We start from the raw sequence: 24893 nt of genomic DNA, 5'->3' as shown, positions 1-24893 counted from the left end.
TTCCTCTGTTAAAATTCCACAGTGCATATTAAAGGTTTTAGGAAGTCCTGTGTTAGATGAACTAGTTTATATATTTTAAAAATTGTTTTGCTTTATCTTTGTGCCAGTTTATTGTTTTTTAATTTAAAACAAAATTTTATACAATTTTTAAAGTTTACACTCCATTTACAATTATTACAGAATATTGACTATATTCCCCATGTTGTACAATACATCCTTGTAGCCTGTCTTACAAGTTAAATTTAAATTTAATTTAAAGATTTCTTTAACCCAGCATTTGCCAAACTTTTCTTGATTATGGAATTCCTTTTCTCAAGTAATACATATTACCCCACAGAATGAGTTTTTCATGGGGCACTGTTTAGGAGACATCTATGTTGAAATAGGTCATGACTCCTCTAGCGCATGTTAGCATTCTCCTACTTAAGAGACACTTTGAATAGTATACTTACAATTCATGAAGATAGTTTTCACCCATCAAATTTTGAAGTTGAAAAAAATAGTGGTGATAATTCCATTGTGTGACCTTGAAAGTAAAGGAAACTAACCAGCTCACTTTCAAAATTTGCCTGTCCCTCTTCTAATGGGACCAGATGTGGGCCTTGTTTATTTCAGTCTGACTACAGCTTTTAGCTGGCATGACACAATTCCCAAAAGCTTACCAAGATTTCCAGACATCTGGAAAGAAAAATCTCAAGTCATCTCTGACATTTTTGGAAGCAGTTTTTCAGCTGACCAGAACACTAGATGAGAGCAGGAGCCTAGGTTCAAGTCTCATATTTCCCGTTTATTAACGGTAATACCTTAAGCACATGAATTTTCTGAGTCTCATTCTCTTTATCTGCAAAATAAGAATTAGATGAAACAACTTCAGAAGTCTTCTAATTGAAATAGAGATTCCAGACTCTGGGATATCCGGCACAGTTGGGGAAACAATGAGGTGTAAGTCTAAGAGGAGATAAAATGAAAGTCTGCATGTTGATTGGTTTCATCCTCGTCCTTCCCCTTCCAATGTGGGAGACTGGAGGGGTTATCTCAGGAGATACCAAATGGCCAGAAAGAAGATGTCCGGATATTGGTATGTATGGGGAAATCCCTAAAGTGCAAAGGTCATGCTACCATCTAAGCATCCAACAGTGAAGGCTACCAGCAGACACAAGCCTCACACTGAGCCCAACCATTCAGTGTTTTAGAACACTGTATCTGTTTAGAATAGACACAGCCAAAGATAATCAGGACGTTGAGGGAAGTCTGTAACTTGAAAGAGAGCAAACAAAACAAGGTCGAGCTTAACTTTTTCTTCCCTGCTTTCTATATGTCTTTTGGTCTTTTTGTTCTTTCTGACAGCTTTTCTCAGCTTTATTTTCTAATATTTCTCTTGCATTTAAAAAATTTTGGATATCTAATTTCCAAAAATTCTTTCTTGCTTTTTGTCCCTTTTTTTCTTCCCATGTTATTCATGGATGAAATATCTTTTCAAAAATTTTTTAGTCCATACACTCATTGTATACTTCCTTTGCATACTCTTTTTTTGTTTGTTTGACAGGTCCTAGAAGATATACTTCAGCGAACAGGGAGAAAACCAAAAAAGAAAAACTTACAGGGTCCAGGGGAAACAGGATCTGAAGGGAAGTCCAGGAATGATGAGCAAGATTAGAGAACAACCAGTGTTGATTGGAGCAGGGGGCCTGAGTCCTCTGGAAAGGCAGCCTCCAAGGGAGAAATTACATTTATCTCTTTGAGTTTATAGGAAATATTAATGATAGATTTATGTCAATAATGTTGAAGCATCCAAAAATTTCTCCTAGAAAAGCAGGAAAATGAAAAAAAATAAGATAATTGTTAACTCCAGAAAAAAGAAATCATGATATAAGAAAGGATGTTTGAACATAGTACACGACATGCCTTAGCAGTGAGTAATATTTGTGTAGTCGTAAGAATCTAAATATTAACTTTTTATTTTATAAAGAACTGTGATCTCTGTTAGGGAATTGAGGGCACAGGAGGTAATAAGAGAGGTGATGTGAGAGAACTAAAACCCCATCTATCATGATGGGGAGTCAGAAATCTAAAATGGAGATATTTTAGAAATAATTAGGCAAATGCTAAAGAAAACAGCTACACAAGTTGTGAATGGTTGCCTCTGTTGAAAGGGAAATAATTAAAGGATCGGAAGGGGCAAGACAGGAAACTGCTTTTATTCATAATAGGCCTTTTGGTCCTGATTTTTAAATTTATGTATATGTGTTAATTTGATGAAAATTAAAGTTAATAAAAATAGAAGGGGGACTTCCCTGGTGGTGCAGTGGTTAAGAATCTGCCTGCCAATGCAGGGGACATGGGTTCAAGCCCTGGTCTGGGAAGATCCCACATGCCGCGGAGCTACTAAGCCCGTGCGCCACAACTACTGAGCCTGCACTCTAGAGCCCGCGAGCCACAACTACTGAGCCTGTGTGCCACAACTACTGAAGCCTGTGCACCTAGAACCTATGCTCCGCAACACGAGAAGCCACCACAGTGAGAAGCCCACGCACCTCTAGGAAGAGTAGCCCCTGCTCGCTGCAACTAGAGAAGGCCGCGTGCAGCAAGACCCAACGCAGCCAAAAATAAATAAATTAATTAATTAATTTAAAAAAAAATAGAAGGTGTCTTCTAGCTCTACAAGTCTGTGAAAGTAGAGTGTTTTTCATTCATAATCTGTCTTGAGGCAAATAGCTCTTTTTTCTTTCTTGAGATTTCCTTCCCTGAATACAGCTCCATGTATAAAAGTTTGTAAATAGGCCAGAATTTGTTAAACCCTGTGCTGTAGTATTGCTGAAGGCCAGAAGCATAGAGGGGAAGAAATTGAGGTAAATGAGGGGAGGGTGATAGCTGCAGACAGTGTTTACAAAGTTTCCATACCGACAAGAAAAAAGGTTTCAAGAGGCATAAGGCTAAGGAGACAAGTTGGACAGGAGAAAGGAAAAGATAACAAAAGACTGGAGAAGGAAAAAGAAAGAAAAAAAGATGAGGACAAAAATACGATAGCTTATAAAGGGAAGAGAACAGCCTCTGATTCTCTGCCCCCTCTAGCCTCTACGCTGCCCACCACTACCTTTCACTAGAGCCAGAGTCCATTATCCAGTAGCTGATTCCATGTCTTAACCTTGTGTCCAAAGGTCTCACATAGGACAGTTTAATTATCATAGTATTTCACCACCTGAGATATACCTATTAGAACTTCTGGATCTATCTGCCATGTCACTTATCTTTTCTGTCATACTTTGCACTGTATTCTGAGAGAGTCTCTGGGCCAGATTTTCTGGATCAAAGCTGAATCTTCAACCATATCCATTCTGCTCTTCAGTCAATCTATTGAGTTCTTTTATTTGTGGCGATCACGTTTTTAGAAATTTTTTTTCATAGAAGTCTATTACCATTTATGTATATGATAGACTTTTAAATCTGTGTGATGATAAATTTAGCATATTACTTTAGGGCTCATCTATTTTCTGTAACAACCCTTTTTCCTTCAAAGTTTCTTTCTTTCTTTGTCAAATTTGCTATCTTTCTTTTCTGCTGTTGACTTTTCTTGAATGTTTGGTAAATCAGGGCTGTCTGTCCATATATACTGAAAAAGACCTAGAATGAAACATCTTGGTAGCTAGAGTGTTTCTTTAGCTAAAGTGAGAGGCCTTTTGCTCTGGCAGTGAATGTAGGTTCTGATTATAGAGGCCCTGATTCTTAGTTGTCGTTGTGAAGGAGTGGGGGTTGGTGATGGGGAAATCCCTTGTGGCAGCCCTCACACCCACTTTGGGAGATTCCCTGGGCAGAACTCCCACACTGAGTCATGTACTCACCACTTTAATCCCATGGGCAGACGCCAGAGTCAGCTGCACTCAGAGCAGGGCCTGTTAATTATCCCAGCAATCACCCATGGCCTGTTCCTTTACCCGCTCGAATGACCACTGAACCTGGAGTTGTTCTAGTGTTCTTCTGAGAAAAACCCCCTTTTTGGAAAATCTCCTCTTTGTCCTGATGTAAGGTTTTTAGTTTAGGTCAATTTCACCATCAGTTTTATCTTTCCATCTGTTTTATCTTTCAGAAATTCTTCATTGTTCTAGTCAGCTGCCATGCTGCTTCTTTTGCCTCTCCTTCAGCTGTAGATTTGTTTTCCCCTTTTAATTTCTTTTGTTTCAGTGATAATTTTATACATCAAATAAAAGATAGATGATATATTTTACATTGAACCAGAAATTTTCCTTAGGTCTATTTACATATGAGGAAACTAAGGTCATAAGTTCCAGAGAAAGAAAAGAAAACACACACAAACAAAAACTTGCCCAAAGTTATCCAGTTAGTATATGCAGAACCAGGATTTAAATTTCAGTCTGCCTGGTTTCAAAACACATTGTTTATATGCACACACACACCCATGCAGTGTGACCAAGTGATTTAAATAATTTTGTTAGACATGTACTACAAGAGCACATCAAGAGACAACTTAGGAGGATGTTGATCAAAATATACATAATGTGCTTTCTTGGCAGTACCTTCAGAACCTCTACTATGTCCTTTTGACCATCTTTAAATTTCTATCCCTTGAGGGTGGATTTGACTTTTGAAGTTTTGTGAAGTTATTTGGAGCCAAATTTGTTGATCTGAAAAGAATAATACTTTTTAAAACATCAGAACCAAAATTAGATGTAGTTATAAGGAGTCGTATTTTCTTGAAGGACTTGTATACTGGTTAAGACAGTTCTAGAAGAATTCCAAAAATATTTGAACATTGGCAACATCACTAAAGTAAGGAATGACCTACTGAGGTGCTTGTTTTTATGTTCTATGAACATACAGATTCTGAGATGATTATTTTTAAAATATTATTAATCTGTAGTACATTAATAGTGTTCATAACTCTAAAAATAAATGTTTCACATAAAATATTTTCAGTACTTAAAAACTCCATTTTTAGTTCCCTGTTTCTGAGGTTGTGTTTAGTGTGTTGTGGCTATCGGTAGGCATTTTGCTAGTATAAAACTATAATGAATAATCTTATGTAGAGATAGTTGACCACATTTGAGAGTATATCTGAAATATAAATTCTGAACAGAATTGCTGGGTCAAAGGGTAGACAGATTTTGCCAAATGGCCTTTCTTATGCCAGTTTACACTCTAACTGATAATGTTCCTCTTTCTACACATCCTTTCTAATAAGTTGAATTATGCACTTTCTCATCTTTGCCAATTTGATGTGTTTTTTTTTTAAGTATCTCAATGTAGTTTTAATCTGTATTTCTTTTATTGTGAATTAGGTTGATCATTTTTCAATGATTTCATGTGACCTGTTTATATTCTCTGACCATATATCTATTGGGTTATTCAGTTTTTATCTTATTGATTTATAGTTCTTTTTGTATAGTAGAGAAATTAGTCAAATAAAACATTGTAACTGCTGTGCATAGTTAACAGCCAAATGTAACACAAAACTGAACCAGAAGTCTCTTTACCAACAGCTGAAGAAAATTAACTGTGAACATCACAATCACTAAATGCTGAATCAACTCTTAGTGGAGTAAAGTGTGCAAAAGCCACTCTCTTGATTAGACAATGCTTTCTACTTTGCAGAAGTTTTTAAATTTTTTAATAATATAAGTTTTTTAAGCTGGAATCACTGTGGCTCATGGGGATATAAAGTTTTCTTTTAACCATGTTTAAAATGGAGAAAATATGATGTTGAGCCCTTTGCTCAGATGATTAAAAAAAAAAACAAAACCATTAATAGCTTGATCAAGAATCGCTAAGAGCTTGTTTTCTACCCCCGCTTCAGCTGCGTCTCTCCAACAGAGACTAGTAAATGCAGTAACGCGTCCCTTTAAAAATTACTATGCCTGTCTTGTGTAACATATATACATACTTACTCATGTTTGCAATAGAGACACAAACATGACCAAAAATAGTAGGTTTATTCCCTGGACAAAGAGAGATAAAGTGTGTATTTCGTAAAACATTCCAGCAAATCCTCGAATTTTTTTATGTAAGTGCGTTTCTAAAGGAAGTCCTAAAGGTTGAAGTGACTTTTAGAATAAAAACCAACTTCTTTTAAGCATACAGCCTATGCAAACAAAGCTTTTAATTGAATCAGTGATTGATTTCTTTGGATTTTCCTCCCCTTTTCACCAGATTTAGCATGTGAATCTTACTTTATTTTGAAAATATTTTATCCAATTTGTTTTCTTAACCTTTTTTCCCATCAAGACTACTAAAATGAGATACTGTGTCCTATTACTGAGTCAAATAAACTATCCTGTAATACTAAGTATTGATGGTAGACAGCCATATAAATTTTCTTTGACTCTTAAATATAATTATTTTGTTTAGGTTAGATTTTTAAAATGGAATAAGATTGAAAAATTAATGTGTGGAACAGAGCAATGAGACAGCTTTAGATAATCTTTGACCAACTTCCTGATTGAAGTAATGAGAGGAATTAAGTGATTACTTTCCTATCACCATTTATTGTTGTTGTTTGGTGTTTTTTGTTTGCTTTGTTTTTTGCTTTTTTTTTCCCAGAATCCTTTAGAATTTGATTTCTCTATCATTTGTCATGATAAAGAAGACAAGTTTAATTGCAGGCTATAATTCTTTGCATGTAGAAGTGAATGTGCTTTTATATGGACTCCTATATTTCATTCATACTAAATATTGAGTATATTTCACATAAAAGTGAGCCTAACATGTTTTGTGTAGTTAATAATGATCAGTATCCAGCATTAAATATATTTGGGGAGCATCCTTAAATCTACTTATTCTCCATTCATTAGAATGAGGAATTCTACCTAATTATGTTTTTTCTTAAGCCACCAATGCTTTCTTAGTTTTTGTTTTTGTTTTTAGTTTGCTAGGGCTGCCATAATAATAAAATACCACAGACCAGTGGTATTTTATTGCCAGAAATTTATTTTCTCACAATCCGAAGGCTCGAAGTCCAAGGTTAGGGGGTTAGCAGGTTTGGTGTCTTCTGAGGCCTCTCTCACTAGCTTGCGGATGGCTTCCTTCTTACTATGTCCTCATGGCCGTCCCTCTGTCTGTGTTGTCTGTGTCCTAATCACCTCTTCTTTTAAGAACACCAGTCATATTAAATTAGAGCCCACCCTAACGACTCTATTTTAACTTAGTCACTTCACGCAAAGCCCTGTCCCCAAATACAGTCATATTCTGAAGTACTAGAGGTTAAGGCTTCAACCTATGAATTTTGTTCTCTTTAGAGATTACAAATAACCATGAGAAATACTAAAAGAAAATAAAGTAATCCTTAATCTCACAACCTAAAATCTACCAAGGATATATAGCCTACCAGCATTTTTTCTATTAATATATATGAAATAGCTTATAAAAACAGAATCATCCTGAACATAATGTCTTGGATTATACTTTTTTTCTTTTTCATTTATCAGCATGTTGTAAATATCTATACCATAATTCATTAATCAATCAGCAAATTTCTGGTATTTAGGTTATTTACAGTTCTTTCCTACTATAAATAGTACAGAAATAAACCTTTCAAAAAAATTGCCCACACAAAAATGTTCTAAAGTGCACAAACTATTTTCTTCTATTACAAGACATAATTCAACCCCTTTTTTCATTCATCACTATAGACATCAATTAATTATACTGTTATTGTACAGCTATATTCTCAGTTAACAACTGTAGAGTTTTGTCCCCAGACTGCAGTGCCCTTTAGTTTCTGTTCCTGCCTTTTATAGAACATATTTTATCTTTTACTTGCAGCTCTCATTTTATGACAGTAACACTGTCCCTACTTATAGCATATTCTAATATGATGTAGACTGAATAAGCAGTTAACCAAATTGTTATGATTGTCTTTAAAATAAATAATTTCAGACAAAGTCCTAAGTGATTCTCTTACGGTAATATATAAAAACTTTTAACATCGGACTGCCTTTGATTCAGAGACCTTTTCTCACTTTCTCATTTACTTATTATGTGGTCACATTCTAGATAATTTAAGTTTCTGAATAAGTGACTTTTGTATCACTGAGGTAGTATTTTATAGGGGAAATCTCACTCTACTGTACAATATATTACTTCTTAAAAGTATTATCATCTTATCTTCCATTGTAATATGTCCTGACTTCTTACCTTTTCTTCTTTAACCAGGATTACCTGAGCTGGAATTGGAAGCAATTGATAACCAGTTTGGACAACCAGGAAGTGGTGATCAGGTTTCATGGACAAATAATACAGTGACAGCTGTAAATCAGAATAAGCCAGAGGAGTGAGTAATACATTTTGTATATTAAGAAGTATCAGATACCAACTTCTACAGCAAAGAACTACTTTTCCCAAACTAGATTCCAGCCTGTATTGGTATTTTGTTAGATATTAATAGAAGTGAAAGTTTAATGAAAAGAAAAGGATGGAGGAGGACACCGAATCAAACAGATTTATTTACTGCATGACTGCAAGGCTAGTGTACATTGTAATTATCAGGAGGCTGATAATAGTATGCAGCTGTTGTTTTATTTTTCATCTCTTACTTTTCTTTGATTGATTACCATAAAATTCCTGGGACCTGTGGATGAATTGGCCTCAGCACAACAACTGTGTTGCTCTTTATTTTGTCCAGCTTTTCTCTTTGTTTGGAGCAAGAGTGGATAAGAAGGGAAGGTACTTTCCACATCTACTCAGTGTCCCATCTTAATTAGAATTTAATTTCTTAATCCACACGGGTAGCCTCATTCCAACACATAGACTATATCTCATATATAGCAACCAAAGGATGAGTAGGTAATATTGAGTGTGGAGCCTTAACTGTGAACTGTAGTCCCATTCACCTTCCCGAAAGAAGAATCCTTATAATTACATTATTATACAAGTAGTATTAGTACTAGTATTATCTTCTATGTATTTCCAAGTTTTATGCATCAGTTGGTATCAGTTTGGATTAGACTACGTATTTCCTACATGTAATCAACAATTTATTGCTTAACACTGAGCATGTTTCATTTTTCTAGTTTGATTTCTTTTGTAAATGGTAATCATGTCATGTTATCAATATAATTTGATCATCTTTGAAAATTAAGTAATATAATGTGTACTGTTTTGCTTATGGTTCAATTATCAATAATTAATGGCACCCATAGAATAAATAGTGTAAATCTTGATATAGACTAAATGATTTTTTTCTGAGTTTTTGGTTGATTTTTATTTTTTACTTCTGTTAAGAATTATTTTCTCTTAACTATGGTTAATTTTTCAGGCTATTTCTGTAAGCTAACATGAAGAATATGGAAACAAAATTCAGTGATTGACAAAATAATGAAAAATATATTCAAGCTACATACCAAACATTCATAAATTTCTGCCCATTAAGTATAGAAAATTTCATTGCATAAGAATTGGTTAAAAAAGCATCTCAACAGAGAATTTCCTAGAACTATATTTGCATATATATGTGTTTGTGTGTGTGTATTTGCATTCTTAAGGTTGAGTACTTATTTGCTATATCAGTCTTAAACTTTCTTATCTTTTGATTCTGCAGCCAGTGCATTAGTTCACAGTTAGATGAGCTTCTCTGTCCACCAACAACAGTCGAAGGAAGAAATGATGAGAAGGCTCTTCTTGAACAGCTGGTATCCTTCCTCAGTGGCAAAGATGAAACTGAGCTAGCTGAACTAGACAGAGCTCTGGGAATTGACAAACTTGTTCAGGTATTTACTAAAGTTGGCATTATTTAAATGATGGAGCCCTGAAAGCTAGAAAATTATTTTTAAGCGAGACTTTTCCATATTACTCTCACTGTGTTTTAGCTGTTTTATAATTTACCCTTGTGAAAGTTATCAAAATATATAATAGTTAAATAATGGGCTTTTTAAACAAAAATATCGTAATAATTAGAATTAGAAATAATTAGAATTAGAGAGTTTTAGGCTTTTACTATGGAACATAATCTTAGAAGCTCCCCCTAGAATAGAATCCATATTTTATATCATCACTTCTTATTTTAGGACTTAATTTGTCCTTCATTCATGCTAGACTTCAACCTATATGTTCCATGACATTCCAACTTCCGGGTTAGCGTTTTTCAGACTTTGTAGTTAAACGATCACTTTAGTGTATCATGACCAGTATTTTTTTTTTTTTAACATCTTTATTAGAGTATAATTGCTTTACAGTGGTGTGTCAGTTTCTGCTTTATAACAAAGTGAATCAGTTATACATATACAAATGTCCCCATATTTCTTCCCTCTTGCATCTCCCTCCCTCCCACCCTCCCTATCCCACCCCTCTAGGTGGTCACAAAGCACCAAGCTGATCTCCCTGTGCTATGCGGCTGCTTCCCACTAGCTATCTGTTTTACGTTTGGTAGTGTATATATGTCCATGCCACTCTCTCACTTTGTCCCAGGTTACCCTTCCCCCTCCCCGTATCTTCAAGTCCATTCTCTAGTAGGTCTGCATCTTTATTCCCGTCTTGCCCCTAGGTTCTTCTGACCATTTTCTTTTTTTTTTTTAGATTCCATATGTACGTGTTAGCATACGGTATTTGTTTTTCTCTTTCTGACTTACTTCACTCTGTATGACAGTCTCTAGGTCCATCCACCTCACTACAAATAACTCAGTTTCGTTCCTTTTTATGGCTGAGTAATATTCCATTGTATATATGTGCCACATCTTCTTTATCCATTCATCTGTTGATGGACATTAGTTTGCTTCCATGTTCTGGCTATTGTAAATAGAGCTGCAATGAACATTTTGGTACATGACTCTTTTGGAATTATGGTTTTCTCAGGGTATATGCCCAGTAGTGGGATTGCTGGGTCGTATGGTAGTTCTATTTTTAGTTTTTTAAGGAACCTCCATACTGTTCTCCATAGTGGCTGTATCAATTTACATTCCCACCAACAGTGCAAGAGGGTTCCCTTTTCTCCACACCCTCTCCAGCATTTATTGTTTGTAGATTTTTTGATGATGGCCATTCTGACCGGTGTGAGATGATCTCATTGTAGTTTTGATTTGCATTTCTCTAATGATTAATGATGTTGAGCATTCTTTCATGTGTTTGTTGGCAATCTGTATATCTTCTTTGAAGAAATGTCTATTTAGGTCTTCTGCCCATTTTTGGATTGGGTTGTTTGTTTTTTTGATATTGAGCTCATGAGTTGCTTGTATGTTTTGGAGATTAATCCTTTGTCAGTTGCTTCATTTGCAAATATTTTCTCCCATTCTGAGGGTTGTCTTTTCGTCTTGTTTATGGTTTCCTTTGCTGTGCAAGAGCTTTTAAGTTTCATTAGGTCCCATTTGTTTATTTTTGTTTTTATTTCCATTTCTCTAGGAGGTGAGTCAAAAGGATCTTGCTGTGATTTATGTCAAAGAGTGTTCTGCCTATGTTTTCCTCTAAGAGTTTGATAGTGTCTGGCCTTACATTTAGGTCTTTAATCCATTTTGAGTTTATTTTTGTGTATGGTGTTAGGGAATGTTCTAATTTCATTCTTTTACATGTAGCTGTCCAGTTTTCCCAGCACCACTTATTGAAGAGGCTGTCTTTTCTCCACTGTATATTCTTGCCTCCTTTATCAAAGATAAGGTGACCATATGTGCATGGGTTTATCTCTGGGCTTTCTATCCTGTTCCATTGATCTATATTTCTGTTTTTGTGCCTGTACCATCCTGTCTTGATTACTGTAGCTTTGTAGTATAGTCTGAAGTCAGGGAGCCTAATTCCTCCAGCTCCGTTTTTCTTTCTCAAGATTGCTTTGGCTGTTCATGGTCTTTTGTGTTTCCATACAAATTGTGAAATTTTTTGCTCTAGTTCTGTGAAAAATGCCTGTGGTAGTTTGATAGGGATTGCATTGAATCTGTAGATTGCTTTGGGTAGTATAATCATTTTCACAATGTTGATTCTTCCAATCCAAGAACATGGTATTTCTCTCCATCTATTTGTATCATCTTTAATTTCTTTCATCAGTGTCTTATAATTTTCTGCATACAGGTCTTTTGTCTCCTTAGGTAGGTTTATTCCTAGATATTTTATTCTTTTTGTTGCAATGGTAAATGGGAGTGTTTTCTTAATTTCACTTTCAGATTTTTCATCATTAGTGTATAGGAATGCAAGAGATTTCTGTGCATTAATTTTGTATCCAGCTACTTTACCAAATTCATTGACTAACTCTAGTAGTTTTCTGGTAGCATCTTTAGGATTCTCTATGTATAGTATCATGTCATCTGCCAACAGTGACAGCTTTACTTCTTCTTTTCCAATTTGGATTCCTTTTATTTCTTTTTCTTCTCTGATTGCTGTGGCTAAAACTTCCACAACTATGTTGAATAATAGTGGTGAGAGTGGGCAACCTTGTCTTGTTCCTGATCTTAGTGGAAATGGTTTCAGTTTTTCACCATTGAGGACAATGTGGGTTTGTCATATATGGCCTTTATTATGTTGAGGAAAGTTCCCTCTATGCCTACTTTCTGCAGGGCTTTTATCATAAATGGGTGTTGAATTTTGTCGAAAGCTTTCTCTGCATCTATTGAGATGATCATATGGTTTTTCTCCTTCAATTTGTTAATATGGTGTATCATGTTGATTGATTTGCGTATATTGAAGAATCCTTGCATTCCTGGGATAAACCCCATTTGATCATAGTGTATGATCCTTTTAATGTGCTGTTGGATTCTGTTTGCTAGTATTTTGTTGAGGATTTTTGCATCTATGTTCATCAGTGATATTGGCCTGTAGTTTTCTTTCTTTGTGACATCTTTGTCTGGTTTTTGTATCAGGGTGATGATGGCCTTGTAGAATGAATTTGGGAGTGTTCCTCCCTCTGCCGTATTTTGGAAGAGTTTGAGAAGGATAGGTGTTAGCTCTTCTCTAAATGTTTGATAGAATTCGCCTGTGAAGCCATCTGGTCCTGGACTTTTGTTTGTTGGAAGGTTTTTAATCACAGTTTCATTTTCCGTGCTTGTGATTGTCTGTTCATATTTTCTGTTTCTTCCTGGTTCAGTCTTGGAAGGTTGTGCATTTCTAAGAATTTGTCCATTTCTTCCAGGTTGTGCATTTTATTGGCATATAGCTGCTTGTAGTAATCTCTCATGATCCTTTGTATTTCTGCAGTGCCAGTTGTTACTTCTCCTTTTTCATTTCTAATTCTATTGATTTGAGCCTTCTCCCTTTTTTTCTTGATAAGTCTGACTAATGGTTTATCAATTTTGTTTATCTTCTCAAAGAACCAGCTTTTAGTTTTATTGATCTTTGCTATCGTTTCCTTCATTTCTTTTTCATTTATCTCTGATCTGATCTTTATGATTTCTTTCCTTCTGCTAACTTTGGGGTTTTTTTGTTCTTCTTTCTCTAATTGCTTGAGGTGTAAGGTTAGGTTGTTTATTTGAGATGTTTCTTGTTTCTTAAGGTAGGCTTATATAGCTATAAACTTCCCTCTTAGAACTGCTTTTGCTGCATCCCATAGGTTTTGGGTCGTTGTGTTTTCATTGTCATTTGTTTCTAGGTATTTTTTGATTTCCTCTTTGATTTCTTCAGTGATCTCTTGGTTATTACGTAGTGTGTTGTTTAGCCTCCATGTGTTTGTATTTCTTACAGATTTTTTCCTGTAATTGATATCTAGTCTCATAGCATTGTGGTCAGAAAAGATACTTGATACGATTTCAATTTTCTTAAATTTACCAAGGCTTGATTTGTGACCCAAGATATGATCTATCCTGGAGAATGTTCCATGAGCACTTGAGAAGAATGTGTATTCTGTTGTTTTTGGATGGAATGTCCTATAAATATTAATTAAGTCCGTCTTGTTTAATGTATCATTTAAAGCTTGTGTTTCCTTATTTATTTTCATTTTGGATGATCTGTCCATTGGTGAAAGTGGGGTGTTAAAGTCCCCTACTATGATTGTGTTACTGTCGATTTCCCCTTTTATGGCTGTTAGTATTTGCCTTATGTATTGAGGTACTCCTATGTTGGGTGCATAAATGTTTATAATTGTTATATCTTCTTCTTGGATTGATCCCTTGATCATTATGTAGTGTCCTTCTTTGTCTCTTGTAATAGTCTTTGTTTTAAAGTCTATTTTGTCTGATATGAGAATTGCTACTCCATCTTTCTTTTGATTTCCATTTGCATGGAATATCTTTTTCCATCCCCTCACTTTTAGTCTGTATGTGTCCCTAGGTCTGAAGTGGGTCTCTTGTAGACAGCATATATGCGGGTCTTGTTTTTGTATCCATTCAGCCAGTCTATGTCTTTTGGTTGGAGCATTTAATCCATTTACATTTAAGGTAATTATCGATATGTATGTTCCTATTACCATTTTCTTAATTGTTTTGGATTTATTATTGTAGGTCTTTTCCTTCTCTTGTGTTTCCTGCCTAGAGAAGTTCCTTTAGCATTTGTTGTAAAGCTGGTTTGGTGGTGCTGAATTCTGTTAGCTTTTGCTTGTCTGTAAAGCTTTTAATTTCTCCGTCAAATCTGAATGAGATCCTTGCTGGGTAGAGTAATCTTGGTTGTAGGTTTTTCTCTTTCATCACTTTAAATATGTCCTGCCACTCCCTTCTGGCTTGCAGAGTTTCTGCTGAAAGATCAGCTGTTAACCTTTTGGGGATTCCCTTATGTGTTACTTGTTGTTTTTCCATTGCTGCTTTTAATATTTGTTCTTTGTATTTAATTTTTGATAGTTTGATTAATATGTGTCTTGGCGTCTTTCTCCTTGGATTTATCCTGTATGGGACTCTCTGTTCTTCCTGGACTTGATTAACTATTTCCTTTCCCATATTAGGGAAGTTTTCAACTATAATCTCTTCAAATATTTTCTCAGTCCCTTTCTTTTTCTCTTCTTCTTCTGGGACCCCTATAATTCGAATGTTGGTGCGTTTAATGTTGTCCCAGAGGTCTCTGAGACTGTACTCAATTCTTTTCATTCTTTTTTCTTTATCCTGCTCTGCAGTAGTTATTTCCACTATTTTATCTTCCAGGTCACTTATCCGTTCTTCTGCCTCAGTTATTCTGCTATTGATCCCTTCTAGAGAGTTTTTAATTTCATTTATTGTGTTGTTCATCTCTGTTTGTTTGCTCTTTAGTTCCTCTAGGTCCTTGTTAAACGTTTCTTGTATTTTCTCCTTTCTATTTCCAAGATTTTGGATCATCTTTACTATCATTATTCTGAATTCTTTTTCAGGTAGACTGCCTATTTCCTCTTCATTTGTTAGGTCTGGTGGGTTTTTGCCTTGCTCCTTCATCTGCTGTGTGTTTCTCTGTCTTCTCGTTTTGCTTAACTTACTGTGTTTGGGGGTCTCCTTTTCACAGGCTGCAGGTTCGTAGTTTCCGTCGTTTTTGGTGTCTGTCCCCAGTGGCTAGGTTGGTTCAGTGGGTTGTGTAGGCTTCCTGGTAGAGGGGACTAGTGCCTGTGTTCTGGTGGATGAGGCTGGATCTTGTCTTTCTGGTGGGCAGGTCCACGTCTGGTGGTGTGTTTTGGGGTGTCTGTGGCCTTATTATGATTTTAGGCAGCCTCTATGCTAATGGATGGGGTTGTGTTCCTGTCCTGCTAGTTGTTTGGCATAGGGTGTCCTGCACTGTAGCTTGCTGGTCGTTGAGTAGAGCTGGGTCTTGGCATTGAGATGGAGATCTCTGGGAGATTTTCGCTGTTTGATATTACGTGGAACTGGGAGGTCTCTTGTGGACCAGTATCCTGAACTTGGCTCTCCCACCTCAGTGGCACAGCCCTTACGCCTGGCTGGAGCACCAAGAGCCTGTCCTCCACACGACTCAGAATAAAAGGGAGAAAAAAAAGAAAGAAAGAAAGAAGAAGATAAAATAAAATAAAATAAAGTAAAATAAAATAAAATAAAGTTATTAAAATAAAAAATAATAATTAAGAAAAAATTTTTTTAAGTAATTAAAAAAAAAAACGGACAGACAGAACCCTAGGACAAATGGTAAAAGCAAAGCTGTACAGACAAAATCACACACAGAAGCATACACATACACACTCACAAAAAGAGAAAAAGGGGGAAAAATATATATATTGTTGCTCCCAAAGTCCACCTCCTCAATTTGGGATGATTCGTTGTCTATTCACGTAGTCCACAGATGCAGGGTAAATCAAGTTGATTGTGGAGATTTAATCCGCTGCTCCTGAGGCTGCTGGGAGAGATTTCCCTTTCTCTTCTTTGTTCGCACAGCTCCCGGAGTTCAGCTTTGGATTTGGTCCCGCCTCTGCGTGTAGGTCGCCTGAGGGCGTCTGTTCTTCGCTCACACAGGACGGTGTTAAAGGAGCAGCTGATTAGGGGGCTCTGGCTCACTCAGGCCGCGGGGAGGGAGGGGTACGGATGTGGGGCGAGCCTTCGGCGGCAGAGGCCGACATGACATTGCACCAGCCTGAGGCGTGCCGTCTGTTCTCCCGGGGAAGTTGTCCCTGGATCACGGGACCCTGGCAGTGGCGGGCTGCACAGGTTCCCGGGAGGGGCGGTGTGGATAGTGACCTGTGCTCGCACACAGGCTTCTTGGTGGCGGCAGCAGCGGCCTTATCGTCCCATGCCCGTCTCTGGGGTCTGCGCTGATAGCCACGGCTCGCACCCGTCTCTGGAGCTCATTTAAGTGGTGCTCTTAATCCCCTCTCCTCATGCACCAGGAAACAAAGAGGCAAGAAAAAGTCTCTTGTCTCTTCGGCAGCTGCAGACTTTTTCCCCCGGACTCCCTCCCGGCTAGCCGTGGCGCACTAGCCCCCTTCAGGCTGTGTTCACGCAGCCAACCCCAGTCCTCTCCCTGGGATCCGACCGAAGCCCAAGCCTCAGCTCCCAGCCCCCACTCGCCCCGGCGGGTGAGCAGACAAGCCTCTCGGGCTGGTGAGTGCTGGTCGGCACCGCTCCTCTGTGCAGGAATCTCTCGGCTTTGCCCTCTGCACCCCTGTGGCTGCGCTCTCCTCTGCAGCCCCGAAGCTTGCCCCCTCTGCCACTCGCAGTCTCCGCCGCGAAGGGGTTTCCTAGTGTGTGGAGACCTTTCCTCCTTCACAGCTCCCTCCCAGTGGTGCAGGTCCCATCCCTATTCTTTTGTCTCTGTTTTTTCTTTTTTCTTTTGCCCTACCCAGGTACGTGGGGAGTTTCTTGCCTTTTGGGAGGTCTGAGGTCTTCTGCGTTCCGTGGGTGTTCTGTAGGAGTTGTTCCACATGTAGATGTATTTCTGATGTATTTGTGGGGAGGAAGGTGATCTCTGCGTCTTACCCTTCCGCCATCTTGAAGCTCCTCCTTCTCTCATAAAGAATGCTTAGAAATTCTTGGGTGGGTCCAAGGGGGGCAGAAGGTGGCTGTGGGGTCAGCTGGTGGGCACAATTATCACATGGCTCCCTCTGATGGGTCTGCAACTCGATGTGGAATAGTGAATAAAAGGGTCAGTTCATCCTCAGGGTTCCTATGATTCACTCTAGAGGCCGCCATCAGTATTTTTTTAATGGAGTAGAACAATGTAGAATACAGAGTATCAGAATGCAGAAAAAGGGGAAGTTATGTTTCATGAAACTCTGTTTTCAGTTACACACACACACACACACAGACACACACAATAGGTCACAATTTAAATTACATTTCTTACAATGAGTAATAGTCAAAAAGTTTGACTATTGCATTCTGTTAGGTCAGCTATGAATTTTTTTTCAAATGAGATAAAAGCATGATTTCTGTATTTGAGATAGAAAAATTAATCCCTCCTTTAGGAATCTACTTCTCATGGTAACCCATTAAATGTAACATTTGTTGATTCTTAGACTTTGCAGTGAGGTTCTTTTCAAACCGTTTAGCTTTATTTTATTGATGTAAAGCCCTTATTTTAACCATATTTTCATCTCTTTACTGAGATATTAAACATTTCAGTTAATCTATTACTCCATTTCAGAAGTAACTTTTATAAGTGATTCCTTTAAGTAGCAAACTTCTGGAGAGCTTCATGAATTCAGCACGAATATATTATTATGAAACTTTCTAGAGATAACATGCTCTCAGATCCAAAATCATATAGAGAAGCATGTCATTTATTGCCAGAAATTTATTTGTAAAATGTTCTGGCTTATTTTCCAACAGGGAGGTGGATTAGATGTATTATCAGAGAGATTTCCACCACAACAAGCAACACCACCATTGATGATGGAAGAAAGACCCAATCTTTATTCCCAGCCTTATTCTTCTCCTTCGCCTACTGCCAATCTCTCTAGCCCTTTCCAAGGCATGGTCAGGCAAAAACCTTCACTGGGGACTATGCCTGTTCAAGTAACACCTCCTCGAGGTGCTTTTTCACCTGGCATGGGCATGCAGACCAGGCAGACTCTAAACAGACCTCCAGCTGCACCCAACCAACTTAGACTTCAACTTCAACAGCGATTACAAGGACAACAGCAGGTGAGTACTCTTGTTCAGCTGGTGATCCTTTTTAAAGGTATGTGCTAACTCTCTCTGTAATAAGACAGCCCAATTGCTACAATAAAGGTATCAAGTCCACTCCCAGAATCTTTATGACTCAAAAAGTCATCCTTGGTCTTAGGATAAGAATAAGGGACATTCATTCAATTAAAGACTTCTAGCTCATAACAAAGTACTTTGACACCAACAGTTTAAAAGGAATTTACTTTTTTTTTTTGAGATAAGAAATATTTAGGATGGACATCATATAATTATTAAATTAATAAAATTGAAACATTGATTAATTTCTAAAGTAGAGCATCAAGAGATACTGTTTATCAGACTCACAGACTTAGAGAATGAACTTAACGGTTACCAGGGGGAAGGGTGGCGGGAAAGGATAGTTAGGGAGTTTGGGATTGACATGTACACACTGCTATATTTAAAATGGATAACCAAAAAGGACCTACTGTATAGCACAGCAACTCTGCTCAATGTTATGTGGCAGCCTGGAGGGGAGGGGAGTTTGGGGCAGAATGGATACATGTATATGTATGGCTGAGTCGCTTTGCTGTGCACCTGAAACTATCACAACATTGTTAATCAGCTATACTCCAATATAAAATAAAAAGTTTAAAAAAAAGAGAGAGAGATTGTTTATAATTGAACACAAAATGAAGTTTATGTTGTTTGTAGTTAGAGTGATTAAAGCCTAATGATGTCATAATACTAAGAGGACAGAGGGAGGGATAGTTTGGGGGTCCTGGGTGAGTTAAGTATTTTCTCTCATGACAAATAATGAGTAGGTATAATGACATAAATATTTAAGATTGTATAAGCAGCAGTTATAGAGATAATCATCAAGAACCAAAAACCCAAACTGTTAAAAGTATCGTTTCTGGGAAGTAGGACCGGGACTATAGATTGTTGCTTCTTGTTATTAATCTTTTGTATTTTTTTAACCGTATGTCTATATTGCTTTGAAGTTTTAAAAAAGCATTTAAAGAAATTCCCTGGAACCTTACTAATAGAGAAAGGAAGAGGAAGAAGGAGCTAAATTATATTAGACAGGCAGCATGATAAGATGACTGTAAGAGTTAGCTCTAGTTTCAAGTCCTAGTTTTAACCTTTTCTGAGGTGGGTTGATAGTCAAATTATTTAGCCTTTTAAAGCCTCTGATTCCTCATCTGTAAAAAGAATCTAATAAATAATTCCTTTACCTCATAGCTGTTGTGTGGATTAAATGAGATAATAGATGTAGAGCACAGATGTAAAGCTCTTAGCACAGTGCCTGGCATGTAGTCCCACTTAGTAAATACTAGCTATTATTATAAAATTGTATTCAGTAAATATAACAAATAATATAAAATGTGCTTCCATTCCACTTAAAAGGAGGAAGATGATGAAAGGGAGAAAGAGACAGATGACATAGGATGAAAAATATTTTTAATGGTAGACTAAGGAATAATTTTTAAATGCTGGAGTGGAATAAAGGACACAAAGAGGAATTAAGGGAAGAGAAAGAAGAAAACAGAAACAAAGGAAACAATAATACGTTCTGAGTATTGTTTAAGATAAACTACTTCTTGTTATAACTTGTCATTCATTATTAGATAGCACAATAAGAAATACTTAATAGTTCCCCTGTGTTGAATTTTTCACAAAATATATTTAGGGGAACTGTACTAGTTACTGAGATGAATACAAAGAATAAAAGATATAGGCAATTTTCAGAACTTACAATCAGCTTGGGGTATTCAAAACATAGTGTACAGTCAGCCCTCTGTATCTGCAGGTTCCGCATCTGCAGATTAAACCAACTGTGGATCAGGACAAGTATTTTTTAAAAATTCCAGAAAGTCCCAAAAAGCAAAATTTTCTGGCAATGAAAACTGCCTGATAAAAGAATAAGCTTCCTGAAAGAACTCTTTGTTTTGGCAAGAATTTATGTGGTGGCTGAATCAGGGTTCTCAGCCTCATCACTATGAGCATTTGGGGACTGGTACATTGAAGGATGTTTAGCAACATCCCTGGCCTCTACCCACCAGATACTAGTAGCAACCCCTCCCCAAGCTGTGGTAACCAAGAATGTCGTCATATATTGCCAACTCTTCCTTATGGGGCAGAAGTCACCCCTGGTTGAGAACCTCTTGGCCAGATAATCATCTTTCAGGTTTACTGTAGAAGGACTTCTTGCTAAGGCACTGGAAAAAAATCCATTCAGGCAGGTAAAGTGACAGCAAACCTGAATTGTGTGTGTGTGCACATGTGTGCATTTTATACACATAGGCTGGGTTTGTGCTCTTCCACTGGCCTCAAGCACCACATCTCCTTTAGTAACACAAGCCTGGCGGTGTGACCTTTAAAGGCTTTTGAATTTGTGTAACCAGCTCTAAGGATTACCAGTTTCTCTCTTCCCACTCCCTAACCCCCCAAAGGTTAAGGTTTTGGAGGAGATAAAGGATATGGTGATCCTTTTAGGAAGACTTCCTTGGAAGAAGTAGAATTTGACCTGCTTACTGGAAAATGGGTAGCATTTTAGTAATCAGAAAGAAGGAGCAGTTTAGAGTGAGACTGTTGTACACAGCATTAGTTAGGTTGTACACACAGATAGTCAAGGGGAGGGGAAGATAAACTGAGTTTTTCCAAGGGCAGGAATAATTTTTCTTTAACAGAAAGTCCTTGTAGATTGCTGCTTTTAGAATAATTCCTTCTACTTCTAAAAGTAACCTATTTATTTTCTAAGGTTTTGATTTATTTTCTAAGGTTCTTTTCTCACTTTTACTAGTTCTCAAGCATTTTTCCTCTGTCCCCACCCATTTCATTTTCATGTTATCTCACAATTCAAAGAATATATAAAGCTGTAAGCTTGGAATCCCAACTCCCACACTTCTGGCAATTTTACTTCTCTTCATCGCTAAGTATTAATGTATTTTCACCTATCCTCATTGCCTTCTCTTCTGTTTTTAGACTTGCTGTTCTTTCTGCCTTGAGTTAACTCTACCATCCTCTTTGCCACCTGGCATTCTCATCTTTCAAGGTCCCGTTGAGCTCACTCATGCTCTTGGTCCCTGCCTTCAGGTCCTAGGCTAAGTTAGTTGCTCCCCCAGTGCTGCTCTACATATCTCTATATATGCAGTATAGCACTTGTGCGTTGCACTTCTGTGTTGGCCTCTGCCACTCAACAGAGAGTTCCCAGAAAATAGAAATTTGCTCACTTTTGTAGCCTGAAAACTTTATATACTATCTTGCATATACTGAGTTTTTTGATAAATCTTTGTAAAACTTATGGTTCATTTAAACTTATGTGCAAGGTCTGTTGAGTTTAAGAAGTATGTAGATTTTCATACTTAAGTATTTTAGAACCATAATATTGGTTATCTTTATTTTTGACGTGATTCTGAATGTTTTATCCTATTCCACAGTGCCATGCCTGAAAGTTGTAATTTTAATATTTATATTATATTGGGCTTTTCCCTCCAAATCAATTTGTTTTCTAATCTAATGGGAGTCAAAAAATGAATGAAACTACAGTTAAGAATTGAGCTTTTTGGAGATAGCTGTTTGCAGCTCTTTGGATTCTCTTATAAAATTTTCATAGGCTTTCTAGTTTGCAAATAGTATATTAAAATATATTAAATGTATTAAATATGAATATAATAAAATACATTGATATGTCAATGTATTTTATAAATAATTTATATATTATTAAGTACCGTATAAACACAAAACAGTATTGATATTATTACTGTTATCTCTCTGAAAAGTTTATTCATATCAAATTGTTGAGTAAGAAATCCTTTAAGCAATAGATTGTTTATCAGGAGATATCACTTCTAAGGATGCTTGTTTTGTTATTTGATAAAGTTAAGGCATGCCTATGACCTGGAATCCTAAGCCTGATATAGATATTATCTTTCAAACTAATGTTCCGTAGAAGATTGTTCTAGGAGATAATAATAAATGTTAATGACTATATGTCAGAAAAAAAGGTTCATGATAAATAAATTGCATAGTTTATCCCCTTCTTGGAGTTCTGCACTGTGCTTTGGCCAATTAAAGGCTCACAGAATTAATACAGTAAAGAAATCTGTTTCACTTTGTGTAACCCATTATTTCCAATGCTTAATACAGCACAGCATGCTATTTTCCTGGCACATCTATTAATATCCTGCAGAACAATGTTCTTTAGAACACCAATTTAGGAAATGCTGGTCTAAAGTAATTACTTCTTCTAGTTAAATAAATAATCCATTTTCTCAGACCATTTGTTTCTTATATAATTCTCTCCAGCTAATGAAATTACGTTGGATTTTCCCCGAATATGTACCCATCAGACAGGTACCCTCCAAGTCAGAAGTACCTCAACTTTTCCATTCATCTTCCAGACCTTTATAGAATGTTCCCTATTGTATATTTACTTTTTTACTCACGACAGTTTAAGACCTAAGGCTGATGTTTCTTTTCTCTCCATTATTGCATGTGTCTGAAATAACTAAGTTTTTTAAAAAAATTTTTATTGGAGTGTAGTTGCTTTACAATGTTGTGTTAGTTTCTACCGTACAGCAAAGTCAATCAGTTATACGTATACATATATCTCCTCTTTTCTGGATTTCCTTGCCATTTAGGTCACCACAGAGCATTGAGTAGAGTTCCCTATACTATACAGTAGGTTCTCATCAGTTATTTATTTTATACATAGTATCAATAGTGTATATATGTCAATCCCAGTCTCCCAATTCCTCCCACCCCCACCCCCACATCCCCCTTGGTATCCATATGTGTGTTCTCTAGTCTGTGTCTCTATTTCTGCTTTGTAAATAAGATCATCTATACCAGTTTTTTCAGATTCCACATATATGCATTAATATACGATATTTGTTTATCTCTTTCTGACTTACTTCACTCTGTCTGACAGTCTCTAGGTCCATCCACATCTCTACAAATTACCCAGTTTCATTCCATTTTATGGCTGAGTAATATTCCATTGTATATATGTACCACATCTTCTTTATCCATTCATCTGTCAATGGACATTTAGATTGCTTTCATGTCCTGGCTGTTGTAAATAGTGCTGCAGTGAACATTGGGGTGCATGTGTCTTTTTGAATTATGGTTTTCTCTAGGTATATGCCCAGTAGTGGGATTGCTGGGTCACGTGGTAGTTCTATTTTTAGTTTTTTAAGGACCTTCCATACTGTTCTCCATAGTGGCTGTATCAGTTTACATTCCCACCAACAGCACAAGGGGGTTCCCTTTTCTCCACACCCTCTCCAGCATTTGTTGTTTGTAGATTTTGAGATGATGGCCATTCTGACCAGTGTGAGGTGATATCTCATTGTAGTTTTGATTTGCATTTCTCTAATAATTAGTGATGTTGAGCATTCTTTCATGTGTTTGTTGGCCATCTGTATGCCTTCTTTGGAGAAATGTCTATTTAGGTCTTCTGCCCATTTTTTGATTGGGTTGTTTGTTTTTCTGATATTGAGCTGCATGAGCTGTTTATATATTCTGGAGATTAATCCTTTGTCAGTTGCTTTGTTTGCAAATATTTTCTCCCATTCTGAGGGTTGTTTTTTCATATTGTTTATGGTTTCCTTTGCTTTGCAAAAGCTTTTAAGTTTAATTAAGTCCTATTTGTTTATTTTTCTTTTTATTTCCATTACTCTAGGAGATGGGTCAAAAAAGATCTTGCTGCAATTTATGTCAAAGAGTGTTCTGCCTATGTTTTCCTCTAAGAGTCTTATAGTGTCTGGCCTTACATTTAGGTCTGTAATCAATTTTGAGTTTATTTTTGTGTATGGTGTTAGGGAGTGTTGTAATTTCATTCTTTTATATGTAGCTGTCCAGTTCTCCCAGCACCACTTATTTTTTTTTTAAATAAGTGTATTTATTTTATTTATTTATTATTTTTGGCTGCATTGGGTCTTCGTTGCTGTGCAGACCTTCTCTAGTTGCGGCAAGTGGGGGCTACTCTTCGTTGTGGTGCGCGGGCTTCTCGCTGTGGTGGCTTCTCTTGTTGCGGAGCACAGGCTTTAGGCACGTGGGCTTCAGTAGTTGTGGCTCGCGGGCTCTAGAGTGCAGGCTCAGTAGTTCTGGCACACGGGCTTAGTTGCTCCGCAGCATGTGGCATCTTCCTGGACCAGGGCTCGAACCCGTGTCCCCTGCATTGGCAGGCAGATTCTTAACCACTGCGCCACCAGGGAAGCCCTCCCAGCACCACTTATTGAAGAGGCTATCTTTTCTCCATTGTATATTCTGGCCTCCTTTCTTATAGATTAGGTGACCACAGGTGCGTGGGTTTATCTCTGGGCTTTCTATCCTGTTCCATTGATCTATATTTCTGTTTTTGTGCCAGTACCATACTGTCTTGATTACTGTAGCCCTGTAGTATAGTCTGAAGTCAGGGAGCATGATTCCTCCAGCTTCGTTTTTTTTTTTTTTTTTTCCCTCAACATTGCTTTTGCTGTTCGAGGTCTTTTGTGTTTCTGTACAAAT

At 37.0% G+C, this 24893-nt stretch overlaps 1 protein-coding gene across 8 annotated transcripts in view; it reads left to right on the top strand.

Moving 5' to 3' along the window:
- Positions 1–24893, top strand: part of NCOA1 (nuclear receptor coactivator 1) — a 268347-nt gene that overhangs the window by 207752 nt on the left and 35702 nt on the right. For all 8 annotated transcript variants that reach the window (XM_059893497.1, XM_059893498.1, XM_059893493.1 and 5 more), the window contains 3 exons: positions 8164–8281; positions 9548–9716; positions 18081–18395. In XM_059893497.1, coding sequence (XP_059749480.1) covers positions 8164–8281; positions 9548–9716; positions 18081–18395 — 602 coding nt within the window. The remainder of the gene's footprint in view (positions 1–8163; positions 8282–9547; positions 9717–18080; positions 18396–24893) is intronic.

This window comes from Balaenoptera ricei, chromosome 13, assembly GCF_028023285.1.
Source record: "Balaenoptera ricei isolate mBalRic1 chromosome 13, mBalRic1.hap2, whole genome shotgun sequence".
Classification (NCBI taxonomy): domain Eukaryota; kingdom Metazoa; phylum Chordata; class Mammalia; order Artiodactyla; family Balaenopteridae; genus Balaenoptera; species Balaenoptera ricei.
Note: the sequence above shows the minus strand (reverse complement) of the source record. Positions and strands in the feature narration are given on the sequence as shown.